Raw genomic sequence first — 23,465 nt, 5'->3', positions numbered from 1 at the left:
CCCCCCCCCCCCCCCCTCGAGAGAGAGCGCTTTGCCATAATGTCTGCTACATCTGGTTTATTATAAGGTGCCATGTAACGGAACCCCTCGCACTTGGCTGCAGTAGTTGGCTCGGAACGCGTCGGTAATTGGCTCGCAGGTGTTGGCTCGGAACGCGTCGGTAATTGCCTCGCAGGTGTTGGGCTCGGAACGCGTCGGTAATTGCCTCGCAGGTGTTGGGCTCGGAACGCGTCGGTAATTGCCTCGCAGGTGTTGGGCTAACACTGTGTTGTGTTATCTTGTGTTACAGAAACATTGCAGAAGCGCTGGTGAGCAAAGGCCTGGCCACTGTGATCCGCTACAGACAGGATGACGACCAGCGCTCCTCTCACTACGACGAGCTGCTCGCGGCAGAGGCACGGTAAGAACGGACCTGTTCACCAAACCCGCTGGCTGGCGCATAGCACTTTTAATATGTGCTGTGCAGCTTAACTCCTTCAGTGCCAGTTGGACCTGGATTGTGCGTTGACATAATTTCTCTATGGCGCCAACGTATGCAGTAACACAGTAGAATGTGTGGAAGACTGCAGTGACGTGCATAGGGCGTTGCACGAGTATTACAGCTTTAGTGGGGGCTGGTGCAGTAGTTAATGGGAGCAGGGAAGGAGCTGGCCTAACATTTTAACTAGAGCACTACAATACTTGGAATCGTCATACAGTGCAGCCTGTTTATTCTAGTCACTGTTAAAGGGAATTGCAGAGGAGGGTTAAGGGACACGTGGAATAACTCAAACAAACAATGTACCTTTCAATACAGAAACAGCTGACCGTTCTTCCCCTCGTCTTCCGTCTCTTCCTTTTCCTGTGTGGTATCAGCTACTAATCTGTGCGTTCTCTTAATGAAGGCGTCTCTGTACCATACTAATCAATAATATGGTGTTCTCTTAATGAAGGCGTCTCTCGAGTCTATACCATACTAATCAATAATATGGTGTTCTCTTAATGAAGGCGTCTCTATGCCATACTAATCAATAGTATGGTGTTTTGCTTTACAGTAGGCATACACAACACGCTCAAACCCCAAGCCCACTAAGTGTGTGTCATTTGGGGTGCTACTGGGTTTATGACACAATGTATTACATTTGAAACCTTCCGGCACTGCACAAGTCACGCCTCATGCGTTTGGCTGCAGCAGTTTTGTTCCCGACGTGTGTCTATGCAGGGGAACATTGTATGGTATTGGTAGTGTAGGAAGGGGAACATTGTATGGTATTGGTAGTGTGGGAAGGGGAACATTGTATGGTATTGGTAGTGTAGGAAGGGAACATTGTATGGTATTGGTAGTGTTGGAAGGGGAACATTGTATGGTATTGGTAGTGTAGGAAGGGGGACATTGTATGGTATTGGTAGTGTAGGAAGGGAACATTGTATGGTATTGGTAGTGTGGGAAGGGGAACATTGTATGGTATTGGTAGTGTGGGAAGGGGAACATTGTATAGTATTGGTAGTGTGGGAAGGGGAACATTGTATGGTATTGGTAGTGTAGGAAGGGGAACATTGTATGGTATTGGTAGTGTAGGAAGGGGAACATTGTATGGTATTGGTAGTGTGGGAAGGGGAACATTGTATGGTATTGGTAGTGTAGGAAGGGGAACATTGTATGGTATTTGTAGTGTGGGAAGGGGAACATTGTATGGTATTGGTAGTGTAGGAAGGGAACATTGTATGGTATTGGTAGTGTGGGAAGGGGAACATTGTATGGTATTGGTAGTGTAGGAAGGGGAACATTGTATGGTATTGGTAGTGTAGGAAGGGGAACATTGTATAGTATTGGTAGTGTGGGAAGGGGAACATTGTATGGTATTGGTAGTGTGGGAAGGGGAACATTGTATGGTATTGGTAGTGTGGGAAGGGGAACATTGTGTGGTATTGGTAGTGTGGGAAGGGGAACATTGTATGGTATTGGTAGTGTAGGAAGGGGAACATTGTATGGTATTGGTAGTGTGGGAAGGGGAACATTGTATGGTATTGGTAGTGTGGGAAGGGGAACATTGTATGGTATTGGTAGTGTAGGAAGGGAACATTGTATAGTATTGGTAGTGTGGGAAGGGGAACATTGTATAGTATTGGTAGTGTGGGAAGGGGAACATTGTATGGTATTGGTAGTGTGGGAAGGGGAACATTGTGTGGTATTGGTAGTGTGGGAAGGGGAACATTGTATAGTATTGGTAGTGTAGGAAGGGGAACATTGTATGGTATTGGTAGTGTAGGAAGGGGGACATTGTATGGTATTGGTAGTGTAGGAAGGGGAACCTTGTATGGTATTGGTAGTGTAGGAAGGAAACATTGTATGGTATTGGTAGTGTAGGAAGGGGGACATTGTATGGTATTGGTAGTGTGGGAAGGGGAACCTTGTATGGTATTGGTAGTGTAGGAAGGGAACATTGTATGGTATTGGTAGTGTAGGAAGGGAACATTGTATGGTATTGGTAGTGTAGGAAGGGGAACATTGTATATTATTTGTAGTGTAGGAAGGGAACATTGTATGGTATTGGTAGTGTTGGGAAGGGGAACATTGTATATTATTTGTAGTGTAGGAAGGGGAACATTGTATATTATTTGTAGTGTAGGAAGGGAACATTGTATGGTATTGGTAGTGTTGGGAAGGGGAACATTGTATGGTATTGGTAGTGTAGGAAGGGAACATTGTATGGTATTGGTAGTGTAGGAAGGGGAACATTGTATGGTATTGGTAGTGTGGGAAGGGGAACCTTGTATGGTATTGGTAGTGTAGGAAGGGAACATTGTATGGTATTGGTAGTGTAGGAAGGGAACATTGTATGGTATTGGTAGTGTAGGAAGGGGAACATTGTATGGTATTGGTAGTGTTGGAAGGGGGACATTGTATGGTATTGGTAGTGTAGGAAGGGAACATTGTATGGTATTGGTAGTGTTGGAAGGGGGACATTGTATGGTATTGGTAGTGAGGGAAGGGGAACATTGTATGGTATTGGTAGTGTAGGAAGGGGAACATTGTGTGGTATTGGTAGTGTAGGAATAGGGACATTGTATGGTATTGGTAGTGTAGGAAGGGAACATTGTATGGTATTGGTAGTGTAGGAAGGGAACATTGTATGGTATTGGTAGTGTAGGAAGGGAACATTGTATGGTATTGGTAGTGTAGGAAGGGAACATTGTATGGTATTGGTAGTGTGGGAAGGGGAACATTGTATGGTATTGGTAGTGTGGGAAGGGGAACATTGTATGGTATTGGTAGTGTAGGAAGGGGAACATTGTATGGTATTGGTAGTGTGGGAAGGGGGACATTGTATGGTATTGGTAGTGTGGGAAGGGGAACAAGTAGTGTGGGAAGGGGGACATTGTATGATATTGGTAGTGTGGGAAGGGGAACATTGTATGGTATTGGTAGTGTGGGAAGGGGAACATTGTATGGTATTGGTAGTGTGGGAAGGGGAACATTGTATGGTATTGGTAGTGTGGGAAGGGGAACATTGTATGGTATTGGTAGTGTGGGAAGGGGAACATTGTATGGTATTGGTAGTGTGGGAAGGGGAACATTGTGTGGTATTGGTAGTGTAGGAAGGGGGACATTGTATGGTATTGGTAGTGTAGGAAGGGGAACATTGTATATTATTTGTAGTGTAGGAAGGGAACATTGTATGGTATTGGTAGTGTTGGGAAGGGGAACATTGTATGGTATTGGTAGTGTAGGAAGGGAACATTGTATGGTATTGGTAGTGTAGGAAGGGGAACATTGTATGGTATTGGTAGTGTGGGAAGGGTAACCTTGTATGGTATTGGTAGTGTAGGAAGGGAACATTGTATGGTATTGGTAGTGTAGGAAGGGAACATTGTATGGTATTGGTAGTGTTGGAAGGGGGACATTGTATGGTATTGGTAGTGTGGGAAGGGAACATTGTATGGTATTGGTAGTGTAGGAAGGGAACATTGTATGGTATTGGTAGTGTGGGAAGGGGAACATTGTATGGTATTGGTAGTGTGGGAAGGGGAACATTGTATGGTATTGGTAGTGTAGGAAGGGGAACATTGTATGGTATTGGTAGTGTGGGAAGGGGGACATTGTATGGTATTGGTAGTGTGGGAAGGGGAACATTGTATGGTATTGGTAGTGTAGGAAGGGGAACATTGTACGGTATTGGTAGTGTAGGAAGGGGGACATTGTATGGTATTGGTAGTGTGGGAAGGGGAACATTGTGTGGTATTGGTAGTGTGGGAAGGGGGACATTGTACGGTATTGGTAGTGTGGGAAGGGGGACATTGTATGGTATTTGTAGTGTGGGAAGGGGAACATTGTGTGGTATTGGTAGTGTAGGAAGGGGGACATTGTATGGTATTTGTAGTGTGGGAAGGGGAACATTGTATGGTATTGGTAGTGTGGGAAGGGGGACATTGTATGGTATTGGTAGTGTGGGAAGGGGAACATTGTATGGTATTGGTAGTGTAGGAAGGGGGACATTGTATGGTATTGGTAGTGTGGGAAGGGGGACATTGTATGGTATTTGTAGTGTGGGAAGGGGAACATTATATGGTATTGGTAGTGTAGGAAGGGGGACATTGTATGGTATTTGTAGTGTGGGAAGGGGAACATTGTGTGGTATTGGTAGTGTAGGAAGGGGGACATTGTATGGTATTGGTAGTGTGGGAAGGGGGACATTGTATTGTATTTGTAGTGTGGGAAGGGGAACATTATATGGTATTGGTAGTGTAGGAAGGGAAACATTGTATGGTATTGGTAGTGTAGGAAGAGGGACATTGTATGGTATTGGTAGTGTGGGAAGGGGAACATTGTATGGTATTGGTAGTGTGGGAAGGGGACATTGTATGGTATTGGTAGTGTTGGAACGGGAACATTGTATGGTATTGGTAGTGTGGGAAGGGGACATTGTATGGTATTGGTAGTGTGGGAAGGGGACATTGTATGGTATTGGTAGTGTGGGAAGGGGACATTGTATGGTATTGGTAGTGTGGGAACGGGAACATTGTATGGTATTGGTAGTGTGGGAACGGGAACATTGTATGGTATTGGTAGTGTGGGAAGGGGAACATTGTATGGTATTGGTAGTGTGGGAAGGGGGACATTGTATGGTATTGGTAGTGTAGGAAGGGAACATTGTATGGTATTGGTAGTGTAGGAAGGGAACTTTGTATGGTATTGGTAGTGTGGGAAGGGGAACATTGTATGGTATTGGTAGTGTGGGAAGGGGAACATTGTATGGTATTGGTAGTGTGGGAACGGGAACATTGTATGGTATTGGCAGTGTGGGAAGGGGAACATTGTATGGTATTGGTAGTGTGGGAAGGGGAACATTGTATGGTATTGGTAGTGTGGGAAGGGGAACATTGTATGGTATTGGTAGTGTGGGAAGGGGAACATTGTATGGTATTGGTAGTGTGGGAAGGGGAACATTGTATGGTATTGGTAGTGTGGGACCTACAGATGAGCCATACCTTGATGTGGTTATAAGCTTCAAATATTTTGGCCAAAGTATTGAACTATATCACCCATATAGATGTAATACATAGTAATGTTCTGCATAATCTGTCACACTGGATTTAACATCGGGGTCTTTTGCTTTACAGTAGGTAACACTTTGTCCCCAAAATACTTCCTGTCCCCCTGTCCCCTCTTTATAACCGTTACAGATGTAGCCATTGTGACTGCTCCCATTGTGGCATGAACCGCAACGCTAAGTTGCCATTGCCTTGAATAAGCCGTGTGCGAGGGAAGCGCGGCACCTCCGTGCCATTTCCTCCCCGGGTGCGCGCTGGCGGGTGCTATAATGGTGACGGTATCTGCACGTGTCCCTTTAACGATGCAGCCCTGTATCTTTCATTCCCTTTTGTTCCCTTGCGGCCTTTGTCACATGGCACTGTGAAATCCTGCCGCAGTGTCGCCCTGGACAAGATATACATGTAAATCTTTCTCTCCCAAGGACACCGGCACATTCCGTCATTGTCCCTTTGTAAAGGCTTAACGTGTACCTCGCTCCTGGGTCTCCTCTGCGGTTATTTCCCCGGTGAGCTGGTGCTGCAGCCTGTACCGGACGCCGTATGGAATATTCCGAGTATCCAGTTTGCTGTACTTTCCGCAGCCGGGAATTCAGGCCCTAAACGTACAGAACTAGGTAACATGTTAACCCTCAACTCCAGTCCTCCAGGCCCCCCAACAGGTCAGGTTTTAAGGATATCCTTGCTTCAGCACAGGTTGTTCAATCAGCAGCTCAGTTTGAGACACTTATTGAGCCACCTGTGCTGAAGCAGGGACTGATTGAGCAGAGATATCTTGAAGGCCTGACCTGTTGGGGTGGGGAAGGGGGCTTGATGACTGAGGTTGAGAACCCCTGGATTAACCCCTATGCACCCACCGCGTTCGAACATTCACTGCCGCAGAGAGAATAAAATAAAGGCGTTCCACTGGTGAGTGCTCTCACTTCATTGCGATTCATGAGACGGGCGGCCACTTCCTATTATATAATAGGCGGCGTCACCGAAGGCTAAAAATGACTTGCTAAAAGCCTTCCCACCGCCTGCCCACGGGGTGTTCCTTCTTTCAGCTCCCAAATCCTTTTATTTCTTATTTTTAACCTTTCCTCTTGATTTGGGTTTCAGTGAAGTTTCTGAGAGATGAATGGGACCAGCAGGGCACTCAATCTGCTCACAATTTGGCTTGATTAAACAAACACTGGGGATCTCCTCTCCGTTCCTGTATCCCTGTATCCATGCAGCCATGTTTGGCATGCTTTCGGCTGACAGGTTCTTACCTCTGCGTGCCGTGATTACCGTGTCAGTCCCCTGAGCACGTGTTGCTCATTCTGAATGGGGAGTTAGTGGCAGCGTAGGGTCTGTTTCTTTCCATCGCTGATGGATTCCTGCACCCCCTGACGTGCCGAACATTGGCCAATCCCTCCTAGGGCCAAAGTGCACTAATGCCAGTGACCTGTTGAAAGGGGCAATATTCGTTTTTGACCAGTGTATCCTGCCTGTGCGTCGTGCGGATGTGAGAACTTTTAAGTGTACAGATAATTTTCGACGCGTCAGACAACTAAAATAAGTATTTGGAGAGATGCATGCTGGGTATTACCCGCAGAGAAAGGAAAAAGAACAAATGGTCCGGAAGCAAGCATACGTCTGTGACATCATCACAAGGTGGAAGACATTAAAATGGCGGCTGGCCGGACATATCGTAGCAAGAGGGGTATCAACAGACCAAGACAACCAAAAGTAAGATGGAAGGATGGGATGAGGGAATGTGTGGGAGCGACGTGGAGAAGAGAAGCTGGAACCGCAGCACGTGGGAGATCATTGGGGAGGCTTCATCCAGCAGTGGGGAGACACAGGCTGGAGAGGATGGGATGAGGGAATGTGTGGGAGCGACGTGGAGAAGAGAAGCTGGAACCGCAGCACGTGGGAGATCATTGGGGAGGCTTCATCCAGCAGTGGGGAGACACGGGCTGGAGAGGATGGGATGAGGGAATGTGTGGGAGCGATTAGGAGGAAGAGAGGCTGGAATCGCAGGACCTGGGAGATCACTGGGGAGGCTTCATCCAGCAGTGGGGAGACACGGACTTGGAGAGGATGGGAAGAGGGAATGTGTGGGAGCGACGTGGAGAAGAGGCTGTAACCGCAGCCCGTGTGTGTGTGTGTGTGTGTATATATATTTATATTTATTTTATAAATGCACCATGGGTTTTCAACACGAAAAAATGATGGAGCAGACTTGAGTTTGATGTGTACGTTGTCATCCGAGTCACTTCAAATCCTCCATAATTTACTATTGATTATTCCTGATCTTTAGACTAGTGTAAGAGGATCCAGCGATGCATTGATGAACCAGTTCCTCAGGACCTCAAGGGGTTACAAGGCCGTCTACCCTCTGACCAAAGTGAACTAATGGTAGTGATGTGTAGCGGGTCCGTTACATGTAATGAATCAGATGAGTATTGGTTTTCTAAGAGGCGACACTGTGTGCTTTTTTGCATGTCCTTACCCAGAATCCCTGGCTGCAGTGAAAGCATTGTATGCTAAGGGATAATGGGGCAGGGCAGGGTTGTGGACGTGTCGGAGACGAGTGAATGTGGTCACACGTGGTATCTGTTTTTGCTATTTTAAGAGGGAGTTTCAGATCACCAGCTGGGTTGCTTATGGACAACACATTTCTCTTACATGGGTGGGGGCAAGTAAACAAGACCACTTCAACCAATGAGCCCCAAACGCTGTTAATTCTTGTGTATATTGTCTTGTACGTCTTCACCTTATTCATTGTTTGGTCTTTTTTATAACCTTACATTATTCAAATTACTGTGAAACAGAAAAACCTAGGCGCTACCCACACAAACAAACCCAGCAAAATAATAACAATGGATGTACATTAGACGGATAGGTGCCCCCTATACAATGATGAGGGGAAACTCTGAGCCTGATGAAGCCAACGTCTCGGCGAAACGCGTAGCTCCTTCCCGTTGACTTTTTTTGATCCGCGGGGGCTTCCGTAGCAGTTGTTAGCTGCCGCACGTAACCGTCACACTTCCTTGTTCTCCGGGACGCGGCGGCAAGGATTCCCGTTGCAGGGCTTACCACTCCGCTACGGGCGCTGACCTGGGAGTTTTGTACATGTGAGCGCATTGTTTTATTCACATTAAATGTGTTGACTTATGTTTAATACACCTACTTCGTTATTTTTGTACCACACCACGTGGGAGCCACCGGGAAGCTTGGCACAGTGAGGATTTCCCATGCTAGAATATGGACTGCCAGCAGCCACCATCCCCTGCTGTGCAGATCGGTGTAGGAGGGTTGGACCAGCACAGATACCTCTCTTAGTATCTGTACTTGCACTTGGCCGTGTGAGTATCGTGGACTATTGACTTATATCCCCCCTCCCCCCTTGGTGTACCCATCCTCATTGGTGGTTTGGTTGTGTGTCTTTTATTTTAGACCTCCGGTTGTCTTGTAACCCCTTGCTCCCCCTTTTTCTTGTTTTATTATTCTAATTACGCCTCGGTCACACAAATTTGTCACCAGCGAACCGATCGCTGCAAAACCGGAACCGGAAGAGCCTGAAGTCGTCAAGAACGTGGTCCACATGTCACAAAATGAAGTTGACTACGCTACATATATAGACACATAGTCTGTTGTATAATCGCTTCCTATCCCGCCCCTCCGGCCGAGTAAAGCTCTTTATTCTTGCGGAGCGTGGCGCGCGTGTGGTGTTATGTGATGTGACACGGCTCTCTCTGATGGGAGCATGTAGCAGGTTATTAGCAGCGGCAGGGAGTTGTGAGGGTTCTGGCACCCTGCACGTCACTTGTCATTCAGCCTAGCACCCCCGTCTGTCACACTGCTTGCAGGTGTCTCCAGCCTGGCGCTTAAAAAGTAATCATCGAAGGAGTTTCTGATGAGTTATTGTTTCCAAGGCAACCATGTGATAAGGCTGGGCCGCTTTAATAACTACATTTACAGCGTGCGCTCAGCGATAATGAGTCGGTGTCATTGGCAGGAGTCGGTCACGCTGAATACCCAACCAAAAGATAAAATAGAAATTGGATGCGATTGTGAAACTTTGCTAATATTTAAGAATTGTATTATTTTTTTTCAATAATAATAATAAAAAAAAAAAACGAAATGCAGCAACAGCATTTTAATGAGACATTAAACGGGGCCAGAGTTGCAGGAGAGGTGCGTGGGAGTCGCAGGAAGAGTGCGCGAGAGTCGCAGGAAGAGTGCGCGAGAGTCGCGGGAGGGGGGGCTAGAGTCGCAGGGGTGGGGGGGGGGGGCACGTGAAAGTCACAGGGGGTTTCCAAGCACAGATGTTTACCCCCTTCACAGTCAGACTCTGCCGTGCCCCGTGTACGCACCGACGCAGCCCGCCTCCTGCATACACACGGCCGCCGCGCTCTTGCCCCCGAGATGTCGCTCGCCCGAGACCCAAATCTGCGGGATTTTGTAGTTCCCGACCAAAAATGCATTTTAGTGGAAGGTGTTGATTTTTGTTCTTTAGTGTGACCACGTGGAGTGAAACCACGTGCTAAAAATCGTGACAGTTGGGTTTTCTAACATACTACACGGAAAAATTCTACATAAATATAATAATACAAAATATATAGAAAATGGGTTTAACAACCTTTTTGACTTGTGCAAGTATTCTTAGATAAAGTCATCGTGCTGGGCAGTGAGGGGTCTGACCTCTCCTCGCTTTAACCTGCGCACTGATTATCTTCTTATTTATTTATTTTTTGCTATAAAGGAGTCCAAGACCTTCATGAAAATGGCTGCTCATCGCACCTCGCTTGGTGACATAAATAAACTTCAAAGAACCGTACCTGAGAAGATTAAGATAAGACCGCGTCGCTAGTAAGGTCCTTTGAAGTCTGCATGGGAAACGGCTCTGTGCTGCCTGGTGGAGTGGCGCTTGTCAGGCCGCGATTATAGTGGGTGCGGCGCCAGGTGCGATTTCATGCTCGGCGAGAACAAACTGCAGCAGCCATAGCGGGCCGGCCATAGTAAGCGCGATGCATAGCGACCGCGCGGCAGATTGTTCAAACTACAAATTATTTCGGTTTTTTCGCGTCACGTGAGTGGTTCAGCCAATGAGGGTGAAGCGTCAGCCACGCTCTGAATCGCCTCCCCAATCACTACATCGCAGTGCATCCATCATTGGGCGAGAAGCGCGCGCAACACCGCGTATACCCCTACATTTTCCCTGCCTAAGGCTACGGCCCCAATCCTCGCTGCTGCATGCGCGCCTGGGGGCATGGCGGAGCGTGCAGAGACTGCAGCCGCGATCGGCGGTCTGCTGGGGAGATCATTGGCTGCGCGCCGACCACGTAACCGCGGCACGGGATTACAGCATTCTTGTCTTCCCTGGTAGCGTACGTGTCATAGCGCTTTTCGCGCCCACACTCGGCCATTGGGGCCTTTTATAGAGGGCTGTGCTGTGGTGTGTAGCGCGCACGCCACCTGACCCGTGCTGAGGCGCGCTGCTGCTCGGCAGTGAGCCCCTGCAGCCGCAACGAGAGCGGCTTTAGCAGGGGCTCGTGCACGTTTCCGCAAGCGTGCGGAAGCGTAGGTCTTAAACAATTTTTAGTTTCTGCGCTCGCCGGAACGCAGGGCCGTCACGTTAGCGGTTCGCCCAGTGAGGGCGAACCAGCTCTGTGACGTCACAGCCCCCCCCCCCTAAATTTCGCGCCAAAACACACGTGACACACGTTGCTAGGCACCTGGCGGCTGCCGAGCGTCATGGTTGTGTGTACTGCGCTCTAGCTCTGACAGTTGGGTGGGCTCGCGCGATTGGACTGCGCTAGTTCCCTATACATGATGGGTATGACATCACTGTTTTGGCGGGAAATTCAGGTACAGGTTTGTGTATAAATTGTGTGTATGTTCCCAGTATCGGGTAACTCCTTGATAAAGTGCTTCACGGCACGAAACGCGTAGGAGCTTTGTACCCTTCACCGTTTTGTAATGCAGTTTGAATAAATCCTATTTTCTTGCCACACGACCCGCTCCTTGTCGCAGTGCAGCTTACACTAAAGAGAGGTGGAGAATCTGCCTCACCTGGCACTCGCTGGAAAGATAGAAGCTTGTTATAACGTGCATTTCCACCCTAAAATAACCCAACTTTGGGGCCAGTGGCCCCATATAGTTGGGTACTCAAAGAATAACCGATTTAAATGTAAATATACCCATGGCCCGCACAACCTTTGTGAAGCACGTTGTCCACTATTCAGCACCGTGCGCCGCGGGGTGACAGCTGTTAACGGTTTACGATCCCGTCGTCACTGCGGACGGGGGACACACCCCCCCCCCCCACCCACGTTTTGGTGATCTCATGAGAAGGGTTCGCCTGGAATCAGGCAGAACTTGCCAATATGAAGGGCAGTTTGTCAAGGTTGGGATGGATTTTCTTTGCATGAAGATTACGTTTGCAATCACCTTTCCCATGTACCGAATAAAAAGGAGCTTTATCAGACGTGTAATCTCTCTGGCTTGATGATTGGAAATGATCTGCTCTTTATCTTTATCTCTTTTTTTCTCATGTCCAGCGAGCGATATTGCAATATACATATGCCAATAACGAAGACCTTCTTCCAGCAGAAAAGCTCTTTCCGTGTGATCGGATTTCCTCCCTCTCTCTGGGATTAGGGTTGTGTTTGTTCGACACATCATGGGAGCAGATGCTACCTGCCAGCAGAATTGAATGGGTGACTCCGTGCCCCGAGAATAGAAATCCTTTGTAAATTCCCCGTGACCCGGAAAAGACTGACCTTCGAATCAAAGGATTGAATGCAGAAATATGTCCGCCCTCGCTGTGTGTCTGTGCATCTTTACTGTAGTCCTCTGGCATGTTTGGGTCTTGGTTCCAAGCGTTCTCGTTTAATAGGACAAGTAGCAATGAGCCGTTCACTTTCCTTGAACATTAAAGATGGCAACAGCAGTAGAGTCCGTAACTCGGTCATTACAACGCCTCTGCAACCTGTGAAAGTCATTGTGTTGAACTCATGATTGTAGTGGCCAACTCTACTCGTTTATCTGGAGAGCATCCTGATTTTTAGTTGTACACATGGACCCGTTTTTACTTTCTCCCTGTAGATTCGTGGGTAGCTTGTGATATATTTTAGAGGATCACATTTAGACTTCCTCATACAGTGCATGAAATGATGGTGTGCAGAGCTTTCCAAACCTTGTGGGTTTCTTCTTGACATTGTGCACTATAATGACATTATGAAGAAGCAGAGTGTTGGTCCTGTAAATGGTATCTCAACCTTCAACAAATGTATATTTCTCCAGGACCTACTAAAGGAGGGGCGGCCAACTCCACTCCTCAAGAGCCACCACCAGGTCAGGATAACCCTGGTTCAGTACAGGGTGCTCAATCGGTGGCTCCATCTTTGCTGAGCTAATGATTGAGCCCTCTGTGCTGAAGCAGAGACTTTGAGCAACTTGTGCTTAAAACCTGACCTGTTGGTGGCCTTTGTGGACTGGATTTGGCCACTCCCATACTAGAACTTTTAACTACATCCACTTTCCCCCTGAAATGGTTTCCCTCATTCCAGTTCATGTTATCAAAACCTCTTCACCGCAAGTCTTCTTTACAAGATGTCCCAGAGTGGCCATGATCCCATATGGAATCCAAACGTAATATTGTGTTTGGAGGTTCGGGGGGGGGGGGGGGGGGGAAGAGAAGGTGTAAAAACCTGAAATAAGCTTTCCAAAGCATCAGAGGTTGCTACGGGAATACCAGTATTGGTAGAGAACAAATAAGAGGCATGGAGGAGCGTGCAGGAATTAACTGGATGACCGATTCACAAACCTGGTTACGCCCAAGGAGACCTGCGGTGCCGTAGGCCGCGTCCACAGTGCAGGATACGGCGCGAGCGACGTAGCACTTGGACTCCAATGTATATGCGCATAGTACAGGGAGGCGCGACGCCGGGTCACGGAAGCGTGCGGAAGCTGGCGCGTTCCACTATGGGCGCGGCCTTGCTGCCTCGTGTTTAGCTCAGATAGAAGAAGCCTGTATGGCAGGTAGAGGGTTAATAGTAGACAGCTGGAGCGTGGCTATAAATAAGGCCGGCTGTAATGCAATGCAGCCAGTGAGCCCGGCATGAATGTGCAAAGCACTCTGTTATCTGGGTGCATTTATTTCCGTGTCCCGGCTTTTAATGCTGCTCATTCGTCATACGTGGAGACGGATAAAAGTTACCGCTCTAATCTCCGAGCCTCGGTTATTGATGAACGACTGCATAATTCCCCCAGTCAGTCCCTTTTGTTTAGATGCGAAGGGCCGAAAGGCATTGGTGTCTCTTTAATTCCTGGCAATTTTGCAAATTGCTCCAGACACGGCGGAGAAGCTAGGTACGCTTTGTCATAAGTGTTTGATGAATGCCCTCTGCAAAGTGAATTGACTCCTCTCCTTTGATCAGATGTGTGCAGTACAATCCTTCTTTGCTTTTTCGTCACCTCCTTCCTAGCTTGCTCTGTCGTTTCTAGATTCGCAGACGCGGCGCTTAATTATGTCATCGCAATTGGATATTTTTTTTTTTTTTAAAGTCTCCCTCATCCACGTAGGATTACAAATTGCTCTCCCGTTCCGGGCAGCCACGTTTCCAGGGTGGGCATGCAGCCACTGCAGGGGTGGGACACCGATTTGGGAAGGTGATACATTCTCCAGGCTTATAATGAAATAAACCGAAGGGCTTCTAACCTTTTGATCAGGTGGCATTTCCTGCAGACCTCATCCTGGAAATTAATATTTGAATATAAAGCGTACTAAAAAGTGTAATACTTTCAGCTCTTCCAAGTCATTTCCAACGAGGCGCAACATGCAACAAAAAAACAATAACGGGCTTATCTTGGACACCGGGTGTTTGTGTCGGATGTAGTGCAAGAAATGCAATTAAAATGGGACATGGCTTGCATCATACACTGTATAAGGAGTGAAGGACCACGGAGGGCATGTTAGAAGCAATAGGAGAGTTGGGGGTGGGATGATGGAGAGGAAGGGCATGAGGGGCAGTGATGGAGAGAGGGGTTCTGTGGGAGGGTGCTGGGTGGAAGGGTTGCAGAGAGAGGGGAGTGCTGGAACAGGCATAGCATTCACCAGCTATAAATCCCCCTGCTACTGTAATCAGCTGAAACCTCTGAGCTTCGCCCAATGACAGCAGGAGACCGGGGCAGCAGGGATGTCCTCTCCTCTGGCACACACTGGCAAAGGTGTGCACAATACGTACACCTGGTGTACTGGGACGTTAGAGGTACAGCTGGAGGGTATGAAGCAGCAATCCATCTCTCCCCTGAAAATAAAGGCTGTGATTTCCTTACCCATGTGCTGCACTTTGTGGTGAGGTCAGCTGAACCCGTGTAATGGCGGGGGGAATGGTTTTACAAACCCTGTCTCTGGGGGGCAGTACCAGGTTGAAGTGGCTACATGGGTCGTGTAGCAGTGTCGCAGGCTGTTCTGACCTTTCTGAGTTCATCAGATAAATTAAATTGTAGTACACGTGAAGGAGATACAAGGCTTGGAAATCTCTGTACATGTCAAGAAGAGGGTTGGGAAGCTCTGTACATGTGGAGAAGAGACCTGTGAGGTTTGGGAAGCTCTGTACATGTCAAGAAGAGACCTGTGAGGTTTGGGAAGCTCTGTACATGTGAAGAATAGACCTGTGAGGTTTGGGAAGCTCTGTACATGTGAAGAATAGACCTGTGAGGTTTGGGAAGCTCTGTACATGTGAAGAAGAGACCTGTGAGGTTTGGGAAGCTCTGTACATGTGAAGAAGAGACCTGTGAGGTTTGGTAAGCTCTGTACATGTGAAGAAGAGACCCGTGAGGTTTGGAAAGCTATGTACAGATGAAGAGACCTGTGAGGTTTGGAAGAACTCTTACATTGGTTCATTAAAAGGTATCACAACCTCCAAAAAGTCTGCTTTCCACACTGCGAATTTAAGTTGATTTATTGCAATTCACAGGCACAGTTTGCCAAAGTAATCCATAATTCCCTTTAGAGAAATAATACAGCTCCTCCGTCCCTCTGTCCCTGAGCCCTATTGCTCTAATTGATATACTGTTAGTGAGCGCTGAAGCAGGGGAGTTCAGGGAAGGGACGCTTCTGCAGGGAAGATCTGATCCTTCTGCCCAGTGGTACATTCAGTCACCTCGGAGCTGGGCATGAAAAGGCTCACAGCAGGGCCCCCCCGCGTCCCCCTGCCTCTTTGGGCAATGAAAGGCCTTCTCTGCAGCCGAGGAGGGGGAGGGGGTTTCCGAGACGGCCGTCTCGTTTCATCCCTGATAGAAAGGGCAGCGCACAATGGTTTCAACCCCAACAGGTGGCAGAGGGCTTGAGCAAAGAGCAGGGCTATTTTTACAGCGGCGTGCTGAGCAGTAATCCACACAGGCCGGTTACTTGTGAAGACGCCGCTAAACTACTGGCAGAGGCACTCTGCCACGGATTATTGTCTCTTAGATACAATTACAAGTCACATGAAATCTTGCTGCAGCTTTCCATATCCTCTGCGCTTCAGCTCGCTGTATTAAATGTATGGTTATTGCTTTGTACTTGGGGATGCAATAGATGCTGATGTCCGCTCAGTTGCACTTTCTTATTCTCCTCTCCCTCCCCCCTGTCTAATTGGGCAGAATAACTGAAGCTGCTTTCTTTAGAGAGCGCGTTCTTTCCATTAGCGCCAGAGCGCAGGCTGAATATTTTGCATTCAAATCCCCCCCCCCCCCCCATGTGACTTACACATTAAAAGCGAGAGCATGGTTACATTGGACGGGTAACATTGCGCTATACTATCAGCAAACCCTTCCTGGCGCAGCCCGAGCGTTGCCGTTTCATTCGGTAATGGATGCTGATGTAGGAGTATCTGCCCTCCTACTGTCTCTGTACGTTCTCCCTACCTCCCAATTAGACTGTAAGCTCCTCGGGGCAGGGACTCCTCTTCCTTAGTGTTACTTTTATGTCTAAAGCCCTTATTCCCATGATCTGTTATTTATATTATCTGTTATTTATTTGATTACCACGTGTATTACTGCTGTGACGCGCTATGTACATTAATGGCGCTATATAAATAAAGACATACAATACAATACAGTGGTTACACAGTGTGAACATGCCCTGCTATACGGTCCTCTCCCCGCTCTGCTATACGGTCCTCTCCCCGCCCTGCTATACGGTCCTCTCCCCGCCCTGCTATACGGTCCTCTCCCCGCCCTGCTATACGGTCCTCTCCCCGCTCTGCTATACGGTCCTCTCCCCGCTCTGCTGTACGGTCCTCTCCCCGCTCTGCTGTACGGTCCTCTCCCCGCTCTGCTGTACGGTCCTCTCCCCGCTCTGCTGTACGGTCCTCTCCCCGCGGTCCTCTCCCCGCTCTGCTGTACGGTCCTCTCCCCGCTCTGCTGTACGGTCCTCTCCCCGCCCTGCTGTACGGTCCTCTCCCCGCCCTGCTGTACGGTCCTCTCCCCGCCCTGCTGTACGGTCCTCTCCCCGCCCTGCTGTACGGTCCTCTCCCCGCCCTGCTGTACGGTCCTCTCCCCGCCCTGCTGTACGGTCCTCTCCCCGCCCTGCTGTACGGTCCTCTCCCCGCCCTGCTGTACGGTCCTCTCCCCGCCCTGCTGTACGGTCCTCTCCCCGCCCTGCTGTACGGTCCTCTCCCCGCCCTGCTGTACGGTCCTCTCCCCGCCCTGCTATACGGTCCTCTCCCCGCCCTGCTATACGGTCCTCTCCCCGCCCTGCTATACGGTCCTCTCCCCGCCCTGCTATACGGTCCTCTCCCCGCCCTGCTATACGGTCCTCTCCCCGCCCTGCTATACGGTCCTCTCCCCGCCCTGCTATACGGTCCTCTCCCCGCCCTGCTATACGGTCCTCTCCCCGCTCTGCTATACGGTCCTCTCCCCGCCCTGCTATACGGTCCTCTCCCCGCCCTGCTATACGGTCCTCTCCCCGCTCTGCTATACGGTCCTCTCCCCGCTCTGCTATACGGTCCTCTCCCCGCCCTGCTATACGGTCCTCTCCCCGCTCTGCTATACGGTCCTCTCCCCGCTCTGCTATACGGTCCTCTCCCCGCCCTGCTATACGGTCCTCTCCCCGCTCTGCTATACGGTCCTCTCCCCGCTCTGCTATACGGTCCTCTCCCCGCTCTGCTATACGGTCCTCTCCCCGCTCTGCTATACGGTCCTCTCCCCGCTCTGCTATACGGTCTCTCCCCGCTCTGCTCAGTCCCAGCTCCCGTGGCGGGAGACGTGGATGGCACGTGGCGGGGCGGGAGACGTGGATGGCACGCGGCGGGGCGGGAGACGTGGACGGCACGCGGCGGGGCGGGAGACGTGGATGGCACGTGGCGGGGCGGGAGACGTGGATGGCACGCGGCGGGGCGGGAGACGTGGACGGCACGCGGCGGGGCGGGAGACGTGGATGGCACGCGGCGGGGCGGGAGACGTGGACGGCACGCGGCGGGGCGGGAGACGTGGACGGCACGCGGCGGGGCGGGAGACGTGGATGGCACGCGGCGGGGCGGGAGACGTGGATGGCACGCGGCGGGGCGGGAGACGTGGATGGCACGCGGCGGGGCGGGAGACGTGGACGGCACGCGGCGGGGCGGGAGACGTGGACGGCACGCGGCGGGGCGGGAGACGTGGATGGCACGCGGCGGGGCGGGAGACGTGGATGGCACGCGGCCGGGCGGGAGACGTGGATGGCACGTGGCTGCAGCCCGGCATTTGCATATCCGCTGATAGACTCATCCTTTACAAAGCAGAACTCTCTGTAAACGTTGTGCGAGGGATCGCTGCGAACAATCAGAAACATATGATCCAGCCACCTGGCTAATGAATGTTTTAGGACCGTAAAAGCGATGACCCTTATTAATTCCGCCGGCGGGAGTTGAAATTAATTTAAGTACGTGTTTGATTACATTTTTTTTTGCACAAAGAAATGGGTCTTGTTTGCAATTTTCTGCCCGATTTGGGTATCCCGCCAATATTTAGCCAATTTGCAGAGGACACATTTCAATGCGGCAAGCAGCTGCTGTCAGGGACGGGAGCGCAGTGTGGTCCAGCCTCCATCACACTTCTTCTTTAATTGTCCTGGGACCGGGGTGGCCAACCCTGGTTCCCAAGGCCCCCCCCCCCCCCCAACAGGTTGTTTTTTTAGGATATCCCTGCTTCAATCAGGGGCTCCGTTATGACTGATCCACCTGTGCTGAAGCAGGGATAGCCTGTTGGTGGCCCTTCGGGACTGAAGTTGGCCACCCCTGTGTTAGGAGCTTGGGGCTGAGCGGAGGCGGCAGCAATGTGCTGTTGAGGTTTCACCCCAGAGGTGGCCGACACCGCCCCGTTTGGTACCCCTTCACCTTTCCCAAGCCTCTTCTTCTTCGTGGCAACGCTAGGAAAATAAACTTGATATTCTCCTCTAAAGGGCGCCTTGTTGCGTGTGTCTTGTGGGGTGCACCTTCTACGTTCATTTATATTAAAAACAAGAAATATTTATAAAATGTGTTACCAGGCAGTAATACAGTGAGCGTTGCTCCTCGTTCTCACGCATGTCCTGGGCACAGAGGTATAACGTGTGTTACAGGCAGTAATACAGTGAGCGTTGCTCCTCGTTCTCACGTGTGTCCTGGGCACAGAGGTATAACGTGTGTTACAGGCAGTAATACAGTGAGAGTTACCGCTCGTTCTCACGCATGTCCTGGGCACAGAGTTATAACAATACACGGTTACAGTAAAAGAACAGGTTATACAGTCACAGACATTTCATGGACAGATAGTTGGAAAATTGGGTACAAAGGATAAAAGGGCTGGTGAGTTTCAGATTCAAATAGAGCAGCTTTAACATCAGCGAACGGCAGCAAACGGCTCACACCCTTTAGCTGCCCTTCGCCTGCGCCAAAGGCTGTCCGCCTTTTGGGGCGCCGCAGATGTACACTGTGGTGGTTCAGATTCAATGCAGCTGTTTGTTGGCTTTTAGTTACAACAAGACGCCAAAATACTGCAAACTAACCCAGAAAAGGAATTGTGCCTGCAAATGTTTTAAATGAGCTACAAGAATGAATGATTTGTTTTATATAAAGCACGGAATATTTTTTAGGAGAACTATATTGAAGGTTTTTTGGCTCACGTCAACTTAAATCGAGCCTTTGAGAAGTGAAAAAAGAGGGGGGGGGAAATCTACTTTCTCCCTGAAAGGAGTCCCCTCAGCTCACCGAAAGGCCACGGATAATGCAGAAACCGTCCACGTGTTACTACTACATCTCACGCTGGTCAGTATATCAGCCACTGTCCCCAAAACAAACACTTTTTCACACTTTTGCCAATGCTTAACCTTCACGGCGCCCCTAATGATGCCCCACAAACATCACAGGCACTTCCTTGCAATCTAGGGTAGGGGGGGGGGGGGGCTCATCCCCAGTCCTCAAGTCCCCCCAACCCAACAGGTCAGGTTTTCAGGATAACCCAGCTTCAGCACAGGTGGCTCAACCAGTCCCGGCAGCCTCTGATTGAGCCACCTGTGCTTAAGCTGTGATATCCTGAAAACCTGACCTGTTGAGGGGGGCTTGAGGACTTGAGTTGAGCCCCCCCTGATCGAGGCGAGTCCTGCAGCGGCCAGCCTGAGCGAAACAAAAGTTGGGCCCACTCCCCTTAACGTTTCCTCCCGAAGCTTGGTCTCGTCACGTGACCGCGCTAACCGTTTCAGTGGCAAGCGGGCGTTGCCAGATCTGCGTCACGCTTCAGAGGAAAAAAAAAAGGGGGGGGGGGGCTTCGCAAACCATTCCCCTCCTGCCCCAATATTGGGAACATGCCAAACGGTGCAGCCTGCCGGTGATTAGAACGCCACGTGCACTCCGGGGCAGAAAGAAGTCTCCGGCTTACCAGGATAATCCCAGCACCCAAACATCTATTAAACACTAGCTGAGAGACCCGGCGTTGCCCGGGATGTAATGTTCCCGTTCCTCTCTCTCCTCCCCCCTCTCTCTGTTTGTCCCCCATTCACATCAATCCAGTCCCCCCCTCCCTCCCTCCTTTACAGCTTCATGTAGCGTGTGTGCGTCAGTCACTGTGTGTTTGCTCGCGCGTCAGTGAGTCTGAGGCAGAAACACACACACAGACTGACTGACGCACACACAGTCAGTGTGTGCCTCAGTCAGTGTGTGCGTGCGTCAGTCAGGGTTTGTGTGCGCGTCAGTCAGTGTGTGCGTGCGTGCGGCAGTCAGTCAGTGTGTGCGCGCGGGGCGTCAAAGGCAGGGGGGGGCGTCAAAAGGAGGGGGGGGGGCGTCAAAGGGAGGGGGGGGGCGTCAAAGGGAGGGGGGGGGGCGTCAAAGGGAGGGGGGGGGGGCGTCAAAGGGAGGGGGGGGGCGTCAAAGGGAGGGGGGGGCGGGCGTCAAAGGGAGGGGGGGGGGCGTCAAAGGGAGGGGGGGGGGCGTCAAAGGGAGGGGGGGGGCGTCAAAGGGAGGGGGGGGGCGTCAAAGGGAGGGGGGGGGCGTCAAAGGGAGGGGGGGGGGCGTCAAAGGGAGGGGGGGGGGCGTCAAAGGGAGGGGGGGGGGGGCGTCAAAGGGAGGGGGGGGGGGCGTCAAAGGGAGGGGGGGGGGCGTCAAAGGGAGGGGGGGGGCGTCAAAGGGAGGGGGGGGGCGTCAAAGGGAGGGGGGGGGGGCGTCAAAGGGAGGGGGGGGGGCGTCAAAGGGAGGGGGGGGGGGCGTCAAAGGGAGGGGGGGGGGCGTCAAAGGGAGGGGGGGGGGCGTCAAAGGGAGGGGGGGGGCGCCTCAAAGGCATGGATTCCTCCCCCTGCATTTCCTGCAGTGGACAGGAGGGGGGGGCAGTGGACAGGAGGGGGAGGGGGAGGGGGGGGCAGTGGACAGGAGGGGGGGGGGGCAGTGGACAGGAGGGGGGGGCAGTGGACAGGAGGGGGGGGGCAGTGGACAGGAGGGGGGGGCAGTGGACAGGAGGGGGGGGGGCAGTGGACAGGAGGGGGGGGGCAGTGGACAGGAGGGGGGGGGGGGCAGTGGACAGGAGGGGGGGGGGGCAGTGGACAGGAGGGGGGGGGGGCAGTGGACAGGAGGGGGGGGGGGCAGTGGACAGGAGGGGGGGGGGCAGTGGACAGGAGGGGGGGGGCAGTGGACAGGAGGGGGGGGGGGCAGTGGACAGGAGGGGGGGGGGCAGTGGACAGGAGGGGGGGGGGGCAGTGGACAGGGGGGGGGGGCAGTGGACAGGAGGGGGGGGGGCAGTGGACAGGAGGGGGGGGGGCAGTGGACAGGAGGGGGGGGGGGCAGTGGACAGGAGGGGGGGGGGGCAGTGGACAGGAGGGGGGGGGCAGTGGACAGGAGGGGGGGACGCAGTGGACAGGAGGGGGGGACGCAGTGGACAGGAGGGGGGGACGCAGTGGACAGGAGGGGGGACGCAGTGGACAGGAGGGGGGGCAGTGGACAGGAGGGGGGGCAGTGGACAGTCACACACACACACACACACACACACACACACACACACACACACACACACACCTCAGTTGATGCGCCCTTTCTCAGTTCCGTTTGGCGCCGGAGGTGGGGAGCGACACCTACCTGTACTTCCGGGCGCCGCCACCGTCTGACTCGGCGCCGCGAGGGAGGAAGGGGGTCCGCCATCTTACGCGCCGCGTGGCAGCTGCGGGAAGCGAGGTGATTTGGAGCGGTGAGGGGGGAGAGGTGATGCCGCTGGGGAGGGGGAAAGGTGATTTGGAGCGGGGAGGGGGAGAGGTGATGCCACTGGGGAGGGGGAGAGGTGATGCCGCTGGGGAGGGGGAAGAGGTGATGCCGCTGGGGAGGGGGAAGAGGTGATGCCGCTGGGGAGGGGGAAGAGGTGATGCCGCTGGGGAGGGGGAAGAGGTGATGCCGCTGGGGAGGGGGAAGAGGTGATGCCGCTGGGGAGGGGGAAGAGGTGATGCCGCTGGGGAGGGGGAAGAGGTGATGCCGCTGGGGAGCGGGGAGAGGTGATTTGGAGCGGGGAGAGGTGATTTGGAGGGGGAGAGGTGATTTGGAGCGGTGAGGGGGGAGAGGTGATGCCGCTGGGGAGGGGGGAGAGGTGATTTGGGGAGGGGGAGAGGTGATACCGCTGGGGAGGGGGAGAGGTGATACCGCTGGGGAGGGGGGAGAGGTGATACCGCTGGGGAGGGGGGAGAGGTGATTTGGAGCGGGGAGGGGGAGAGGTGATGCCACTGGGGAGGGGGGAGAGGTGATTTGGAGCGGGGAGAGAGGTGTGTGTGTGTGTGTGTGTGTGTGTGTGTGTGTGTGTGTGTGTGTGTGTGTGTGTGTGTGTGTGTGTGTGTGTGTGTTATTTTTTTTTTTGGACCTTTGGCCCGTCACTCCGCCTCAGGCCAATGAGAGGTGGGGGGGGGCGGGCCAAGGGGGTGGTGTGAGTGTGTGAGGCCAATGAGAGGTGTGCGGGGGCGGGCGGGCCAAGGGACCAATGAGATTGCCGCTAGGGACACCGGACATCCAGACAGGCAGGCAAACATACAGTGCTTTCACTAATATAGTATACTAGCTGAGAGACCCGGCGTTGCCCGGGATGTAATGTTCCCGTTCCTCTCTCTCCTCCCCCCTCTCTCTGTTTGTCCCCCATTCACATCAATCCAGTCCCCCCCCTCCCTCCCTCCTTTACAGCTTCATGTAGCGTGTGTGCGTCAGTCACTGTGTGTTTGCTCGCGCGTCAGTGAGTCTGAGGCAGAAACACAAACACACACAGACTGACTGACGCACACACAGTCAGTGTGTGCCTCAGTCAGTGTGTGCGTGCGTCAGTCAGGCTTTGTGTGCGCGTCAGTCAGTGTGTGCGTGCGTGCGGCAGTCAGTCAGTGTGTGCGCGCGGGGCGTCAAAGGCAGGGGGGGGCGTCAAAGGCAGGGGGGGGCGTCAAAGGGAGGGGGGGGGGCGGCGTCAAAGGGAGGGGGGGGGCGTCAAAGGGAGGGGGGGGCGTCAAAGGG

General features: G+C 52.1%; 1 protein-coding gene across 2 annotated transcripts in view; it reads left to right on the top strand.

The window, feature by feature from the left end:
* Positions 1-23,465, top strand: part of SND1 (staphylococcal nuclease and tudor domain containing 1) — an 810,790-nt gene that overhangs the window by 377,868 nt on the left and 409,457 nt on the right. For both annotated transcript variants that reach the window (XM_075599279.1, XM_075599278.1), the window contains exon 13: positions 290-400. In XM_075599279.1, the coding sequence (XP_075455394.1) occupies positions 290-400 (111 nt within the window). The remainder of the gene's footprint in view (positions 1-289; positions 401-23,465) is intronic.

Source organism: Ascaphus truei, chromosome 5, assembly GCF_040206685.1.
Source record: "Ascaphus truei isolate aAscTru1 chromosome 5, aAscTru1.hap1, whole genome shotgun sequence".
Classification (NCBI taxonomy): Eukaryota; Metazoa; Chordata; class Amphibia; order Anura; family Ascaphidae; genus Ascaphus; species Ascaphus truei.
The sequence above is the reverse complement of the archived record's forward strand: the minus strand, read 5'-3'. Positions and strand labels throughout refer to the sequence as shown.